The sequence below is a fragment of the Delphinapterus leucas genome, chromosome 3, assembly GCF_059928025.1.
Source record: "Delphinapterus leucas isolate spDelLeu-1000000601 "Yukka" chromosome 3, BTC_Dleu_Yukka2, whole genome shotgun sequence".
NCBI lineage: Eukaryota > Metazoa > Chordata > Mammalia > Artiodactyla > Monodontidae > Delphinapterus > Delphinapterus leucas.
This window is the reverse complement of record NC_143131.1, coordinates 44304844-44322261: the sequence shown is the minus strand read 5'-3', so window position 1 is coordinate 44322261 and position 17418 is coordinate 44304844. Positions and strand designations below refer to the sequence as shown.

The window sequence follows — 17418 nt, the reverse complement described above, 5'->3', positions numbered from 1 at the left end:
TCCCCTTGCGTGCCTCCTATACACCAACACACTTCTATCACGATATTCACCTAATCAACACATGCCAAATACTTACATACCACAAGTAAGTTCAATTCACTGTGGCCTTGCAATTTGGGGTCCCTGTAACTCTGGAAGTAAGGGAAGTCAGAGAATAAACAATGGCACATCCTTCTCAGGTGTAAAGTGTTTAAAGCTTTCAGAAGATATTCAAACAAAAGGTGAAATCCAATGTTCACATTCTTTTTAAAGAAAAACATGCTTCTTCAAATACATTTTTTTGCTTGTTGGGGGATCACTTGGGGCAAGATCTTCAGATTCCCTGAGGGTGATAGTATCTCTCCACTCATTTTATGACTGTTTTGCAGGCAAAGTCAGAAGTACTAGGTAACAGTTTTCAATTTGTCTCACGTCTTATGAATGAGGAGGAGAGATACCAATGGTTAACATCTGTAGAGGGTTTAAGCTTTTAGAAAACACTTTCATGTGTATTTTTTCTGGGCTTTATCACTTCTTGACTAGAACACAGAGCAGGGATTATCAACATCCCAATTTTAGAGGTTAGGAAACTGAGATTACTAAATGTTGCTAGGGTCCTCCTGGAATCAGCAGTGAGAGGAATAAAGAAAACTCATTCTGACACTTGTTAAAGTGGTGAGGAAGACTTTATTCCAAACTATTGCAATAGGGGGTCATAACTTGCAACAGGAGAAAGCAATTGTGCTCAACTCCGAATACAGCAAAGACATCTGGGAGTTTATTACAGCCAACAGACAAGCAGAGTGAGCGGGTTAGTGGATGGAAAATTAAGAGAAAACATTAAGGGTAGGGGGATTCCTGATTAAAGGCAGGCCAAGGACTTATATATTAAAGGACTTACGTATAAAGGAATTTGATCACATATGAAAAGTAACCAGATACCAAGGGTACAGGGATGACTTAGCAGAATTCACGCTAATACGGGGCTCTGCCCTGCCAGATTCGAAGACCTCAATGGAGGCCCAGGCGAGTAGAGGGCTCGGAGGAGCCTGGCTAAAGTTTGGATAGGGAGAGAGTCTTTGTCACTGACTACCCCGTTCCTCTTTATTACCCAATCCCCATGAGGAGAGCTGGCAGGCAGCCAGGGTCGAGAGTCCAGCTCTCCCCCCGAATCAGCAATGACCGGCGGCCAGGGATGCGGAGGCCAGGTTGGGCGACCACTGGCTGAAAATGGATCTGAGCAACACCCCTCGCACCACACGGGAGGTGACCCCACGCTCCGCCCGTCCGCCGCGCGGCCCACTTGAGGGGCGGGCTGCGCAGGTCGGGCGGGGCGGGGCCAGAGGCGCCGATTGGCTGGCGCGCCCCAGCCTGGTGTTTCCCCGGCCCCGCCCCGTCACCCCTCACTGGCCGCCCCGCCTCTGCCCCGCTCCCCCAGCCCGCGAGGCCGCGCGCAGGCGGGTCTCGCGCTGCCCCGCGGGAGGGGCCGAGCCCGTGTTCCTCCTCCCTACCGGTCCCCATCCTTAAAGCACGAGCCCGGACGCCCCGCCTGTTGGAGACGGCGTCTGGCTCTGGACAGCGAGCGGCCGGGGCGGGCCACGGCCGACCGAGGAGGGCCTGAGGCAACGGACCCGCCGCGGCTGGCACACGAGCCTCTCGGCCCCGACTGAGTGGTTGCGGGAGCTGTGAGGGAAGGGGTCGCGGGCGCCATTGCTGCCCATCAGAACGCCGCAGGGTCCCCGTCAGCCCTCGGCTGCTCTACCCCGGCTGGGAGGAGCCGTCGCCAGTCCCCGGCCCGGTCTCGTGAATCGGGTGCCTCGTCTGCAGCCCGCGCCGAGACCATGTTTGACAAGACGCGGCTGCCGTACGTGGCCCTTGATGTGCTCTGCGTGTTGCTGGGTACGTACGCGCCGCCGGCCGGAGGGGCGTGTGCGCGCGAGCCCGGGGTGTGGTTGAACTGGTGGGTTGCGGGTGTGTGTCCGCTGGGAGGGGACTCGGCGAGAGCCGCGGACGGGCGTGGGGTGGGGGGGTGTGTGTGCCTGACGCGCGAGCCGTGCCGGGCGAGACGCTGGGGGCGGTTTCCGCAGCCCGGGGACCCCGCTTCGCAGCCCGCACCCCGGCTCCCGCGTGGCCGCTGCCGTTTGTCGCCCAGCGGTGCGCTGAGCCCACCCTGCTTGGACGCTGTTCACGCCTCTGCGCTCCATCCCTTGCTCTCCTGTCCTCTGTTTCCCCTTCCACTCCCAGCCCGGAGGGTGGGCTCTTCCCCTCTCGGCTGTAGGGAAGCCTGGTCACTGGCTCATCAGGCTCAGTAGCGAAACGGGAGGTTTGATGCGTTGGGGGTTCTCAGTAACTGGCGCCAGTGCCAGGTTTATCTTATTTGTGGGAAGCCGTTTACATTTCCGTCTATTAAAGATTAGAACTCTCCTAATTAGAAGGTGTTACCAGCTTGTAAATTGTCAGGCTGTAAGTGGGTGTGATGATGCCAGGTTTCTGCCTATAGGTTTGAAGAACCTTGCTTTTTGGGGGCTGGAGTGGGGATGGTGTGCCCCAGACCTGCTGTGTCCTTCTCTGCACAGACCTTGCCATTGTGTAGCTTTCCATCTCCTGTGAGAGCCCAGAAGGAGCACTAGACATTTCTTTGGCTGCAGCAAATTTGGCGTTGTCTTTCTGACAGAAGAGTTCAGTTGTGGGTCTTCTGGTTGCCAGTTGTTCTTTTATTTTGACGAGAAAGAATAGAAGTCATTTGGCTAAGGGATAGGCGTTGGGAGGAGAGATTTTCACCTTTTCAGTATGTATTGTGTAAGGCAGTATCTTTGAACTATTTATATGTTATGGAAAAAACGACAACAAGAAAACCTGCTCTGTGTTTGGGTAGTCCTACTTATGGTTGAGTATCGAAGTAATGGTATTGGCAAGTTCTCAGCGTTGGTTGGAGAGCTGTGACTTTAGCATCCTAGATGCAGGTCTGCATAATGGCTTTTCAGTGATAGGAAATTTTCCCCGGTTTTAATCCAGTATTCCAGTCTCTTGCCTCAAACCTGACCATTTAGGTGCTCGCAGTCTTGCCGAAGTTTTACAAATTCTGTTACCTGTTTTTTGAGGAAAAATCTTTTTTATTTATGAAACATCTTTATTGTTTACGAAGACACTTACTGTATAGCTCCACAGTGAATTTTAGGAATTCAGTTCAGGAAAGGGAAACACGATTTTGGAACACTATTTTTATAGAAGCACAAGTGATCCTTTCAGATGTCTGGACATATTCATAATTACATTAAATATATTCAAATTTATTTTCAGTGAAAAACTTACCTTGGTAAAGATGTTATATTTAAAAATGTATTTTAACTTGTACTGAATGTTAGTGGAGGTTTGTTAAACTTCATTTACATTATAGTGAAGGGAGAGAAAAATGTTTAGTCATAAGTAACTTTGATAATTCTAATATATTGGATATTATTCTGTCATTGCCACATATTGTGTATTGTCAGAATTATACATAAACTTCCCCTTTTCCTACCTTGTGGGAGTTGGTAATTTATGAAACAAACGTCATGTTTTCTCTTTGGGCCAAACACTGAACCAGGATAGATGAAACATAATACTGCTCTTAGGTAGCTCAGTGTTATTAAACAGAAAGCCATATGGTAAATCTATGTTTTGTTTTGTTTTAATTCATATATAATGGAGGAACCTATATGCAGTACAACTTTATAAATTGTAGGTTCTTGCAGTCTATATTTTCAATATGATGGAAACATCACATAATTGTCCTATAGAGGTAAGGGTAATTTTATTGCTACATGGGCCTAACAGTTGCAGAATTTATGACAGCTCTCAAAAAAGATAAAATTGTGTTTATGATTTTAAGTATCTTTGATGGTTTTGGAAAAAGCTTGTTTTGGGGACTTATGCATTTAGTATCAGTATCAGATACTTATACCGATCTATTTGAAACACATTTTATCTGTTCTTGTGTTACTAGAGTTTTAAAGTAATTCAGTGTATTGTCAAGATAAGCCCAGAATTCCCTATTCCTAAATAGAAAGTGAAGTGTTATTTTAATTTGGTATATATGATGACATTAGATTTAACAGTATCAACACTCCATTACAAGCAGCAGTGAAGGAGAATAGTGATGCTAGAGATACAAAGCATTTTCATGCTGAGCTTTTGGAGATAATATATTTTTATAGCAAACTCACCTTTCTAGTGGAGTCTAAGGGTCCACTTTAAACCAAATTTTAAATTTGGTTTTCATCCATCTTACTGACAGCAGGAGATTGGTGGCCTAAAATCGTGGTAGCTCAAAGAGGGTTATCAACTTGGCATTAACTTTTTTCTTTTTCTTTGGAGAACTACAGGTGAGATTTGACTATAGCAACAAAAAGATGATTAAGCACTTCATAAGTACAGGGTTATGTAAAAGTGATTCATAATTATGATGTGAATATGTTCCAGGTTCTGTTAATGGTCACCCAACATCATATAGTGTATCCATTTGATATGCTGATGTTACGTGATTGTGTTACATGGCTACTTTATAATATTACAGAAGGTGACGTCTGTTGAAGTGATAGTTAAACATGCTTGTGGGTGTGTGTGTGGGTTGTGCATGCGCGCACATGTGTATACGTGTTTCTACCCCAAATCAGTGTTATCACCGCTGGGAAACGTGAGTTCCTCCATATAATATACCCAGATTATTAGTTCCTTTAGTGGGTCTGGTCAATTCTTGGAAGAAGAGTGAGAATTTTGAGAGATGATGTATATTTGATTCCTTTCTGAGATGGAGCATGGTCTTGCCATCTTTCTCTGGCTCTTTTGATAATGAGTTCTATGATTGTAGAAAAGGCCATAAATACCATCTGAGCACACAAGAAAAGCTGTTCTATAGAGAATGGTAGTGGGCTGGTATGAAAGCTGTGTTTTTGCTCAATGTTTTAAACCATGTCCTGAATAAAACTTATTAGTGTTTAATTGCTGAGGGTCATTCTAGATTTTATGCACCCTGGCATTAGGCTGCCAGTTAATGGACACTGAGTCCACTAATTGATTCAGTGCACATTGATTGAAGGCTAATTCTGTTCCAAGTTCATGTTAAATGCTAGGGATACAAAGATGAATAAGACAATCTGTGCCCTAAAGGAGTTCAGAGTCTAATGAGGGAGAAACAAACAAGAGTCACAACACATCATGATAAGTGTAATAATGAAGGTATGGAATAGATGGCCTTTGAGTACAAAGAAGAGAGTTGCTCTAGATGTGATCCATTATAGATAAAAGGGTTGTCTGTTTATTCTTAGAGATGCAGAAATGACAAAAATTACCTAGGACTACTCTTAGAATCTTTTTTTTTTCTTCCTCAACTTGATATAGGGCAGTGGGAACCCAAATAAGCACCTGTGTTTATAACTTTTTTGCAGGTTCTCATGATGCCTAGAAGATTTGGGTGGAACTGGCAAAGGCTTTTTATGTGCCTGTGTTTTGCTGGGTGGCGGTCATTTGGAATATCCTTCTGTATTGTATATTCTCCTTTTGCCCCTTCAGATCTTTTCTCCACCCTGCTCTTGCTTTTTGGTTTCTGGTTGGCCTGGACCAATGGGACAAGAGCAGGAGGCCTGGAAGAGCCAGTTTACTCCTGCTGGATTTGTGTTGCCAGAGCTGTTCTATGTTTTGTGAGTAGGTCACAGCTTCTATTCAGTGGCCTTCTGTGCCAGCCAGCTACAGTTACAGATCTTTCTGGGTTCTGGTAACCCTTTACTTGTCCCTTTAGGCCTAGAGATGATAATGACTTTCTCATGTTGCTGGTGTGGGAGTATTCCACCATCCCCTGCTGCTTTCCCTAAACCCTGCCTATACTTTTGAAGATTATTCCTTCATTAAATTCTCTCTTGAAAACCTTATTTGGATGTGCTGTTTTTTCTCCAGGGCCCTACTGATAATACTCATGTTATGTCCAAACAGATCTGAGGTAACTTCCCTTTCTGCACTTGACACCAGTTACAGTTTCCTATAATAGCAGGTGATACAGCAACTCGTGAGCTCCAACGTTGGCTTTCTTGGAATGGAGTGGGTCATGGTTACCTCAGCATGCTGCAAACGTGGTATCACCATTATGCCAAATCAGAGTCAATAAATTTAGGGGAAAATGTGGCAGCAAAAAACATTGGCCAGCCATAGGTGGTTGTGGAATCCCTGTTACTTACTCTTCTCCAGTAATTATGCTGACATCATCCTGCCCCTTAAGTAGTACCCGTCACGAGTGCTCCCTTTCCTGACCCTGAATCTGGGCCCCTTTCTCAAGTAAAAATCAAATACTTAATGAAAGGGTCTCACTTGCTAAATAGTCTGCAGCCTTCCCTTTTCTCCTGACATTTATTTGTTCATTCACTCATTATTGGGTGAATTCACTCATGTATTTGTTTCTTATCTAGTAGGTGCTGGGCATTCTGTTAGATACCAAAGAGGTAAATAAATAAATAGGACATAGTGCCTATCCTACTTGCCATTTCAACTTCTGTTAACTTCTATTCAGCAAACTTCTTTTGCTTCTGATGAAAGTTTACTGTGCTTGTTTCTCTGTTTTATGTAACTGTTCTCTTCCCTCTCAGCCACAGAGAGAGAGAAGGAATTTCAAAAGATGAACAAAAATTTGTCAAACTGGTAATATTCTTGGGTCAGACTGGCCTCCTGTTGCAAGGCTTTTTCTACCTTTTTTTTTTTTTTTTTTTTTTTTGGTACGTGGGCCTTTCACTGTTGTGGCCTCTCCCATTGCGCAGCACAGGCTCCGAGGCTCCGGACGTGCAGGCTCAGCGGCCATGGCTCACGGGCCCAGCCACTCCGCGGCATGTGGGATCTTCCTGGATGGGGGCACGAACCCGTGTCCCCTTCATCGGCAGGTGGACTCTCAACCACTGCGCCACCAGGGAAGCCCCTTTTTCTACCTTTAAATGGCTAGTTTGGAACAAAAGCAGAGGCCTGGAGGAAATTGATAGTATTTGGCTCTAGTTGGTTTTATACAGTTGACTTTAAACTTAAATTTACCTTGCTTGGAATAGAGTATGGAAATATTCAGAGAGCATTCCCCTCTATAGCTTTTATGAAAAGTAATTTTTTCCTTTATATTCTTTTTGAATTACATCCTTTTGGAAACTCATGGACATGCTATGAATCTATTAATTTCTTTCTTGTTTAGTCATTTTTGGCTGAGTTCTACCAAAGTTTCCTATGTGTTACTTAGCTTGTGGAATTATTCTAATTCTTTTTGATAAGAAATTAAAGTTTAAATTGTTACTGTTTACCCTGCTAAAAAGGAAGTTGGTAGTAAGTCATTAAACACCCACATTTTAAGTGAACCAGTTAACTTGTAGCTTCAGTTTTATGGAAAGGATTTTGGAATGTTAATTGTTTGTTTCCTCCTAATTTAGGTGGCTTAATTCAGCATATGAGAGGGAAATATACAGTCTATGTAATAAGCTAGTTAGGGATTATATGGACACTGTCTTGCCTCTTTTATTATTTTCTGTATGAAAAAGCGTTCATTCAGATATTATGAGCAGTGGTTACAAGTAACTTTCTTCTTTCTTTTTGGCCCTCTTCTTTTTCTACTTACCTTATTTTTCATTTTCACTTTTTCCACTCCAGCCTGCTTTCCTTCAACCTTCTTGCTGTCTAGGTTTAAAGCCCAGATGGCTCAGAGTTGTTTTTACTTAACTGAAACTAGTCTAACATTGGGAATGACTTTTTCTTTAAAACATTAGATAGACAACACAGTCTAGTGACGGACTCTGGATCCAGACTGCCTAGGTTCACATTCCAGCTCCTCCATTTACTAGCTGTGTGACCTTGGGCAAATTTCCTCTTTGTGCCTCTGTTGCCTCAGCTGTGTAATGATAAAAGTACCTACCTTGTATGGTTGTTGTGAGGCTTAAATGAGTCAATATATAAAGGGTTTAGAGCAGTGCCTTGCACTTAATGTGCACAATATGTTTGTCAAATAAAATTAATCATCTATAATCCTACTATAGCAACATCATTATTTTAGTAAAAATAACATCAATATCGTTTTGTAATAGGGACAAAAACACAAACTTTAAACCGTTTCCCATGAGTACTCATGGAATGTCTTCGAAGCTTACAGAACATCTTGAAATAGTAGTGTTTTATCAGTCACATGTAAAAACCACATATATAATCTTCAGGTAGTAGTAATCCCAGCTGTGGTAGAAATCGATCTGTATAGTCTGTGGTACAATGTAATTAAACAAATGGAAAAACTGTTACTTTATACAGTGGTTAAGTCCTGAATTTCAGCTTAATCAAGAAAATGGAGTTAGCCACACTCTGGTCACCTTCACTGTTTTTATTGCCCAGGCCTTGGAAATGATTGAGTGACCATGTAAAAAAGTAGACTTAATATTCCTAAATTTTTTGAATGACCTTAATTGTGCATCCTCATTTGTGTAAATTCTATTGTTTGAATTCCTATCTGCAGTTAAGCAGGCAGCAAAGAAAAAGCTATTGTGTAATACCTCTTTATACCCCCTCTCACTCTTCCAATCAGGTTTTATTTATTTATTTATTGCTTGCTTGCTTGCTTGCCACGGCACGCAGCTTATTGGATCCTAGTTCCCTGACCAGGGATCGAACCGAGGCCCCCTGCAGTGGAAGCATGGAGGCCTAACCACTGGACCTCCACGGAATTCCTTCAGATATTTATTTTGACATATGTTAACCTGATACTATTTTTTATGTTGTGTTTAACACAATGTTAAGTTTTTAAAATATCTGACTTTGCAACATCCTTCATTTATTTATTCATTAGCTATTATGTGCTTAGGACCTGTAATTATCACTGTGAAAAAGATAGGTAAGGTCTCTATACTAATAATGTAAGACAATTACAGATGTTTGTGAATGCCATGGAAGAATGAAAACAAGGTTAGAAGAGAGTGAGATGTTGGAGGGTGGCAATCTCAAGGAAGGCTTCTCTGACGAGGGCATTTTTTTTTTTTTTTTTTGTGGTATGCGGGCCTCTCACTGCTGTGGCCTCTCCCGTTGCGGAGCACAGGCTCTGGACGCGCAGGCTCAGTGGCCATGGCTCACGGGCCCAGCCGCTCCGCGGCATGTGGGATCTTCCCGGACAGGGGCACAAAGCCGTGTCCCCTGCATCGGCAGGCGGACTCTCAACCACTGCGCCACCAGGGAAGCCCTGACGAGGGCATTTTTGATTTCAGATTTAAGGATGAAAGTAAGTTGGTCATGGAGGAGCTGGAAGAAGATGATTCCAGGCATAGGGAAGAGCAGGCGTTGAGGGCTAAAGGGGCAAAGGGCATTTGTAACAGAAAAGAGGCCAGTGTGGCTGGAATATAGTATGTATCCATGATATTCTTAATAGTGAATTTTGTAACTTTTTTCTAAATGTCAGAGTGGATAATAATAATAACTGACATTTACTTAGTGCTCACTAGGCCCTGTGTGGCTGTGAGGTCTCTCAAAAACGTGCTCAGGGAGGATAGCTTGTTCATCTTCATTCTGTAGATGATGGAACTAAGGCCTAGAGTAGTTGGGAAACTCCCAGTGTAACTCAGGTAAGAAGTGGTATGGTTGGGAATTGGGAAATGCATTTTTAAGGATTATAACTTTTTTTTTTTTTCCCCCTCTCTTGTGGTATGCGGGCCTCTCACTGCTGTGGTGTCTCCCGTTGCGGAGCACAGGCTCCGGACGTGCAAGCCCAGCGGCCACGGCTCACGGGCCCAGCCGCTCTACGGCATGCGGGATCCTCCCAGACCGGGGCACGAACCCGCGTCCCCCGCATCGGCAGGCGGACTCTCAACCACTGCGCCACCAGGGAAGCCCAAGGATTATAACTTTTGAATTCAGATTGACTGGTCCAGATTTGAGAAATGAAGAGGGTGAGGAATGAAGAATTGAGGGAATTACTTGGCTGTAAAAGCAGTGGTTATTTTAGGTGGCCTAAATGTTTTATGACTATCTTTATTCTATATGATGTTGCTGCAGAGTCAGTTTCTGCTTATCATGTTTTGAGCGTGTGTCTGCTGTCCAAAGGAGGCACTTTAATTTTTCATAAGTCAAACGTGTAATAACTGCTAAGCGTTTGCTAGGAGGGTATATCATACTGGAAGATGTAACTGATTTGCACTGTTCAGTAACATACCCACAGACTTTTTCTTCAAATACGGTGTTGTCATAGGCATTTCTACCCAGTAAAGGAGACCTTTATCCTTCATTGCATTTCACATGAGTCATGTGTATAGAGTTTAGAGTCACCTTTCGTAACTCATTCCAGCAGATATAGTTAGAGCCTCATGGTTTAGTTCTCAGTTGTCACTGCTTGGAAATGTTTCCTGAGTCTTTTTTCAGGGTGGAGTGCCCAGGAAAATGACATATAGGAAATGTGTAGCGGATGAGCTCTTGAGTTAATTGGCAGCTTGTTAAGCCAGGTTCTGCCTTGCCTTTTGGTTCATTTACGTCAGCAGGAAGAGAGATGGGTTGGCTGCTTAGGTGCTTGAGGTAAATGAGAAGAAGAGAAGAAAAACGTTCTTTATTGAATGAATAAATGAGATTTTGGTAAATGTTTTACATAAACTCATGAATCATCACAGAACTGTATGGTATTAGCCCATGGTATTAGCCTCATTGTATGCCCTAGCACTGGTAATACAAAAAGGGTGAAAAAATAAAACAAAACCCATGGATCTCAAATAGCTTCTTGCTTACTCTGGAAGACAGACTCATAACAAACAATGACAATACTGTATGGTAAGTTGAGTGCCTGATACGTCACAGCACTTAGGTTATTAAGAATGAGTGAGATAGGGTCTCCATCCCCAAGAGGTACACAGAGCACTGTAAGGGGAGAGAAGTAGGAATTTGAATGAAATCTGTCTGTATTTCAAAATAGTTTCTCCTGAGACCACTGCTTTTACTTTCCAGCAGAGATACTGTAAACCTTTGGGAACATCACTTTTGGCTAGTGCTGAATTCTGGAAATAATTCCTGTAGATAGCTCAGAATCCATCTTTATTACTGGGTGGAAACACTGTAATACCGGTGCTTAGAAAGTGCGTGGCACATGGTAGGCATTCATATATTTGTTGCCTGAGTGAGTAGGCAATAGACTTGAGACAGCCACTCTTCTGGGGTTGGAATTCTCACTCCATCTATTACTAACTGTACGACATTGGGCAGGTTGCTTCGACTCTCCGTGAGTTTTGTCATCTAATGAGGAAAAAGATGATGATAATAGTGTCTTCCTCATAGTGCTGTGAAATTAGATGAGATAATGTATGAAACAGTGTATGTGAAGTGTTTAGCGTATTCCTTGCCTGGGCTATTGTTGTTATCATTGTTAAGTTAATAAACCAATGTAGTACCACTGACCCAGTCTGTTATTTAAATTCGATACCATGTGCTGGTGACTTTTCTTTTGGAACATTATTTAGTGTAGTTCTAGCTAGCTTCAGCTTAAATAGCATTTAAATTGGAACCTGGTTCGTATTTCAGTTTTTAGTGTCCAGATCACTATGGGAGATGTTTTGATTACTTCTAACCTGTTTCTTTCTGGAATCAGATACCTTACTCAGATCTTCTCGTTTTACTTCTAGGTAAGCAATATTCCCACAGCTCATAGACAAAGTACCCAAACGAATGTTTGTGGTTGTAGAGAGAAGAGCAGACTAGAAATAGGAATAAACAAAGGTGTGTGTGAATGGCATGGTTGAGGTAGTCATAAGTTCTCTGAGTACTCACATTTTAAAACATGAAGATTTTATTTTTTGAATATAAACTGGTCAAAAGCTAATAACTTGCAATACACGTTGAAGTACAGCTAAACATAACCAGTTCTCATAACTTCTCTTGATCAATAAGAATTTTTCCTTGTTTTCTTTCCATAGAGTTTAAAAAATAAATGTATATAGTGATCACATCCATCTGCAGTGTTCTTGGATAGTCCTAATTTTAGGTAACAGTCTTCTTCATAGAGGCAGTTTGTTAAATCTATGACTAAAGTCATACTTCTATAATATTTTTCTTAAAAAAACTATTAAAAAACCCCACACTTTTTCAAATGACATCCCAATTTGATTTAGAAAATATACCTAGCATAGTTATGCAGTGCAGCAGAAGCAAGTGATGTTTATTGTATTTTACTTTTTTTTAAATGGCATTGATACAAGAGAGGAATTTTGAATATGCTCCTTCTCAAATATTGTCTGTGCCTAACCCAGTGGCCCAGTTGGAGAAAAGGTCTCTTAATTTGTGATTGTTATCAAAACTTGTTAGGCAAGTTATGGGTAATACTCAACTTTATAGCTAGTGTTGGATATCTACATTAATATGAGAGATTCTAAGTTCTGCCATTGAATATAGTTTAATTACTAACCAAATCTAATAAATAAATTAGCTTTTAAGAAGATAAGTTTTTGCATTAGGATTTGACATTGTGGATGATTTTTCACTGAATAACAATTTTGTTTATGTAACTTTTTCTAAAGGGTTCAGAGTGTGGTCTGGTAGTGAAAGAGGTTGGCTTGGAAGTCAAATTCTAGTCTTGCTTCTGCTACTCTCTCTGATCACACGGGCAAGATCACTTGGGCTCCTTCGTCTACTTATATGTAAATTATAGTGAGAAGAATATCTATCTGCCTTGCCTATCTCTCCGGATCATAGGGGTGAGCACACCTTGCTTATTAAGGAGAGTCAGTAGCTGCAGAATATGTTGGAGCAGTTGATACCACTGGACTCAGGGTAGGAAAACAAAGAGCACATGGTAAATGGGGCATTTTGAGCAACTGCAGCAGACTTGCAGGAGATCAATTATAAATCTAGCCTGGCCATGAAGGCAGTGAGTGTTGTCAGAAGAAAATAGGAAAAAGCTGAAGACTGAAGTATCCAGGAAGTAGTGATATAGGAAAAATGGGCCCTGATACAAAGTAATGTAAGCCCCTTCTTGAGTCTCTTCTTTTGCCACACATAGGTATATGACTTTATCAGTGACCAAATGGCTCATGAAATCTTGCAACTAGTTGGTTACTCTTATGTCAGCCATATTGTGAGAAATGGTAACATATGCTACCTTGAGAAGCCAAAGCAAAATATAATTTGGTCAGACTCACTGAAATTTCAGTGAAGGAAGATTTTCAGTTTTAAAAAAGATAAAGAATAATGTTCACCTACTATCAAATTAAAAAGAAAAAATGAAAAAAGAAAGAAACCACAGTTTTAACCTAGTCTGCTTATTATCAGGAGATTGTCATCTGTATCAACAGCAATTTGTCTTCGGCTAAGACTGTCAAATTCTTTTGGCAAAGATCTGAAATTCCAGGGGAATCTGTTCTAACTTTATATCTACCTGTGCTATATTCTATTCAAGTGACTTTAAGAATAGTAAATAGGAGAGAGATGTTCTTTGAAATAAAATAATAACATTATCTAGGATTATGTTTGTGTTTTCCTCAGTACTAGTCTTGCAGTTTGTTAGCCAGTTAATGATTGGAATGGTGAGACCTTAATGTTACTGTTTAGCTGTAGCTGGCAGAATGATTCATTACTACGTAGGGCATTGGGATATAGCTATCATTGAACTGTTAAGGAATTTTGTCTGTCCTGTAGCCCTGGAAACCCACCACCAATTAGAAATATGTACATCATAATTAAAATACCATGGCCGAAGTTGTAAGAAAATCTTGACAAAATTGAGTCCTATTTAAGAGTCAAATTTTGTTTGCTAATAATTTAAAACTTACACTTAAAAACACTGAATAGTTGTGACTGAAATTTTAAACTCATAAGCCTCTGTAGCCCAAAGGGCCCTGATATTGACTTTGGCTAACTTAATTTCTTCTGATAAAAAGAGAGGCAAAGAGGAGAGTGAGGAAAAGGAAAGTTTAAAAAAACGAAGAAGTGAATATTGCTACAGTCTGTTTTTACCTTCCAAGAGGAAGTCAGGAGAGGGTGAAGCTTCTTTGAGAGGAAGAGGGCCAGTAGGATTAATCATGAGGATGTACCTCACAAGGCCTGAGATTGCTGCCCAGTAAAGACATTGTAGTGGAGGTTCTGATTTTCAGTTGGGTAAATCTAAGGGTCACATTTATAGTAATTTAAATTTCCTGAAGTAAGGAATTTGTCCTTTAGGTTGATCAACTATAATTCAACCTATGTTTAGAATTAACTAGGAAAAAAGAGCAGATTGCTGGAAAAATTTTGTTATAGTTACTCTTACTTCATGTCCTCAGACTTTTCATAATTAAGAATGAAATATTGAGATTGGAGGGGAATTTCCTGGCGGTCCAGTGGTTAGGACTTGGCTCTTTCACTGCCGTGGCCTGGGTTCGATCCCTGGTTGGGGAACTAAGACCCACAAGCTGCCCAGTGCAGCAAAATCAATCAATCAAATTTCATAAAAAGGAATGAAATATTGAGATTGGAAGACAGCATAACTTGGTTGAATATTTTGTAAATTAAAAGCAGAAGAGTTTGACATTTTGAACTGTAAGGTACATCAAACAATTGTGGCAGAAATGTTATAGCTCATATAGGGGCTAGCCATAGGCATGTTTTAGTGTATTATCTGAATATAATTCAGGAGAAGGTGTTTATGTTATAGGAGATAAAGACATATTAGTACTGTGTATAATAAAGGGGGTGAATGGGTACTTTTTGAGGGGGCTAGCATCATATCTGTGCAAACTATGATTACTCAAAATAAGAGGGGAATGGACTGTTGTATTATTTTAAAGCAGTTTAAATGTTAGGGTGTTACCTTGCAATTTCAACAGAACTTTATTAAAATATTTTGTATGTTATCAAGATACTAAATAAGTTTCCAGGGCTTCCCTGGTGGCGCAGCGGTTGAGAGTCCGCCGGCCGATGCAGGGGACGCGGGTTCGTGCCCCGATCCGGGGAGATCCCACATGCCGCGGGGCGGCTGGGCTCGTGAGCCATGGCCGCTGAGCCTGCGCGTCCGGAGCCTGTGCTCCGCAATGGGAGAGGCCACAACAGTGAGAGGCCTGCGTACCGCAAAAAAAAAAAAAAAAAAAAAGTTTCCATTTACTTTTACTAATGTATAAAAGTTTTATAGAATTATTTTATATTGATACGATGCATAAAAGTTAAAGAATATGGACACTGGAAGCATACTGGTCTGAGTCTGAATTCTAGTTCTATCACCTACCACTAGGGTAAATCACCCAAGTTGACAACTTCAGTTTCTTTATCTGAAAAGGACTGGGTTCATCTGTATGTTCTCCTTGGCTGTGATGCAGTGTCCACTACATAGTAGGCATTTGTTTATTCCAATAATATTCACATATTGTGTGCTAGGCTCTGTCTTAGGCAGTGGAGATGCATATAATCACACAAATAAATATAAAAATGAACCAATAAGTGCTGTGAAGGAGAGGTATGGGTACTATGCGAGTTTATAAAAAGGGTTTTGAATAAGGAGGATAGGGTAGCTTTTTAAAATGGTGACTTTGGCTGCAGGGAGGAATAATAGATTGAAGCTGGAAAAGAATGGATTTAGGGAGATCAGTTAGGAGGCTGTTGCAGCCGTCCAAATGAGATAATGGTAGTGAAAGTAAAGAGGTGCTGGTGGAAATGGAGAAAGGTTTGAAGGGATTTGTGAGGTATCTGAGAGGTAAAATGGACAGGTTTTGGTGACATATTTAAAGTGGAAAGTCAGAGAGAGAGAAATGTCAAAGATAGTTCTGAAAGTTCTGGCTTGCATAATTGGATAGACGTTGGTTTCTGTAATAACTGAGCTGGGGAGCACTAGGAGAGAACCCATTTGAGATGGGAAGGGGGGTGGAGATGAGATAGTGAGTTTGATTTTCAGCGTGTTGTGTTTAAGGTGCCTTTGAAATTTCCAAGAGGAAGTATCAAGTCCTTGTTTGGATAAATGGGTCGAAAGCTCAGAGGAACTGTCTGACTTTTTTTGGGAGTCATTGTCATATTCATGGTAATTGAAGTCATGAGAATTGATGAAATCTCAGGAAGAAGTTATAAAGTGAAAAGGAAAGAAAGTTTAGGACCGAGCTATGAGAAACACCAACTTTTTAGATTGGTTGGAGGAAATGAAAAATACCAAGACTGAGAGGGAGGGAACACTTTAAAAACCAGGAGAATGTTTCTGGAAAGCCAAGTGAAGAGAATGCTTCAAGGAGAGAGTGGTAACAATGTCTACATTCTCCTGAAATGTAAGTAAGATAACACTTGGAAAGTGTCATTGAGTTTAGTTACACAAAGGTCATTGATAACCTTATGTAAAGCCATTTTTAAATTGGGGGTGGGCTGGAGGCTTCCCTGGTGGCGCAGTGGTTAAGAATCCGCCTGTCAATGCAGGGGACACGGGTTCAAGCCCTGGTTCGGGAAGATCCCACATGCCGCAGAGCAACTAAGCCTGTGTGCCCCAACTACTGAGCCCACGAGCCACAACTACTGAAGCCCGTGACCCTAGAGCCCGTGCTTCGCAACAAAGAGAAGCCACTGCAATGAAAAGCCCACGCACCGCAACGAAGAGTAGCCCCTGCTCGCGGCAACTAGAGAAAGCCCGCGCGCAGCAACAAAGACCCAATGCAGCCAAAAATAAATAAATACACTTATTAAAAAAAATAAATGTTAAAAAAAATAAATTGGGGTGGGCTGAGAAGTGAATAGTTGAAGTGGAAATCTGTGGCTATTGGTAATTCTTTTAAAAAGTTGCACTTAGAAGGGAGAGTGTAGTAGCCAATAGTCTGGGATAATAGGTTGTCATGATTTCCTGTGATATGCTCAATGGGGGAAGAAGGATCTTGCCAGATAGAGGGACCGTTTTTAGGTAAATGGTATAGGAATAGTTGAACTCTTACAGAACCCTGTTTACTGAGAACACTGGATTATTTGATATCCTTGTTTTCCAAAGTAACTGTTACCAAATGTGGTGGAGTTTGGGATATGAAGCCTGGTAGACTTGGTTTCAGAATTCTTATTTAGTCTTGTTGAGCTTCAGTTTCTTCACTTGCATAATGGAGCGAATACTGTCTACTTCACAGATTTGTTAGGAATAAATGAGAACCTATGTAAATAAAGTACCTGGTACTTAGTAGGCATTCAACAAACTAATATCTGCCTGTCTTTTTTTTTCTTGCTTCCCATGGCAGCTGCTGTTTATTGTGTAGTTTCAGCATTGCATGTTTGCTCTTAGCCATAAAGGAATAATTTGCGGGAGTTCTTCCTTCTTGCAACTTATCTTCTGTATAAAATAACTCGAGTTATTTTATAACATAGATTTTTGGGAAAACGGATATATGATTTGCTATTGCAATAATAACTATTAAAAAAAAGAATTTTACCAAACTTTTTTGGCTTGTGTGCCTTTTTAAAAAAGTGTGTGTGTTTTAAACAAAGCTTACTAATTTAGATACGCCACTTTGG

At 41.4% G+C, this 17418-nt stretch overlaps 1 protein-coding gene across 9 annotated transcripts in view; it reads left to right on the top strand.

The window, feature by feature from the left end:
* Nucleotides 1-1384: 1384 nt before the first annotated feature.
* The window catches only part of PLPP1 (phospholipid phosphatase 1), a 116294-nt gene continuing 100260 nt past the window's right edge, over nucleotides 1385-17418 (top strand). For 2 of the 9 annotated variants that reach the window (XR_016392648.1, XR_016392647.1), the window contains exons 1-2: nucleotides 1387-1878; nucleotides 9699-9896. Coding sequence is in view for 7 of the 9 variants with exons in the window: in XM_089908860.1 (XP_089764986.1) it covers nucleotides 1821-1878; nucleotides 9699-9896 (256 nt within the window). In the remaining 2 variants the exon portion in view is untranslated. Of the gene's footprint in view, nucleotides 1879-9698; nucleotides 9897-17418 lie in introns of all 9 variants that reach the window. The other 7 variants (XM_089908860.1, XM_089908859.1, XM_089908857.1 and 4 more) reach the window with 7 other exon arrangements.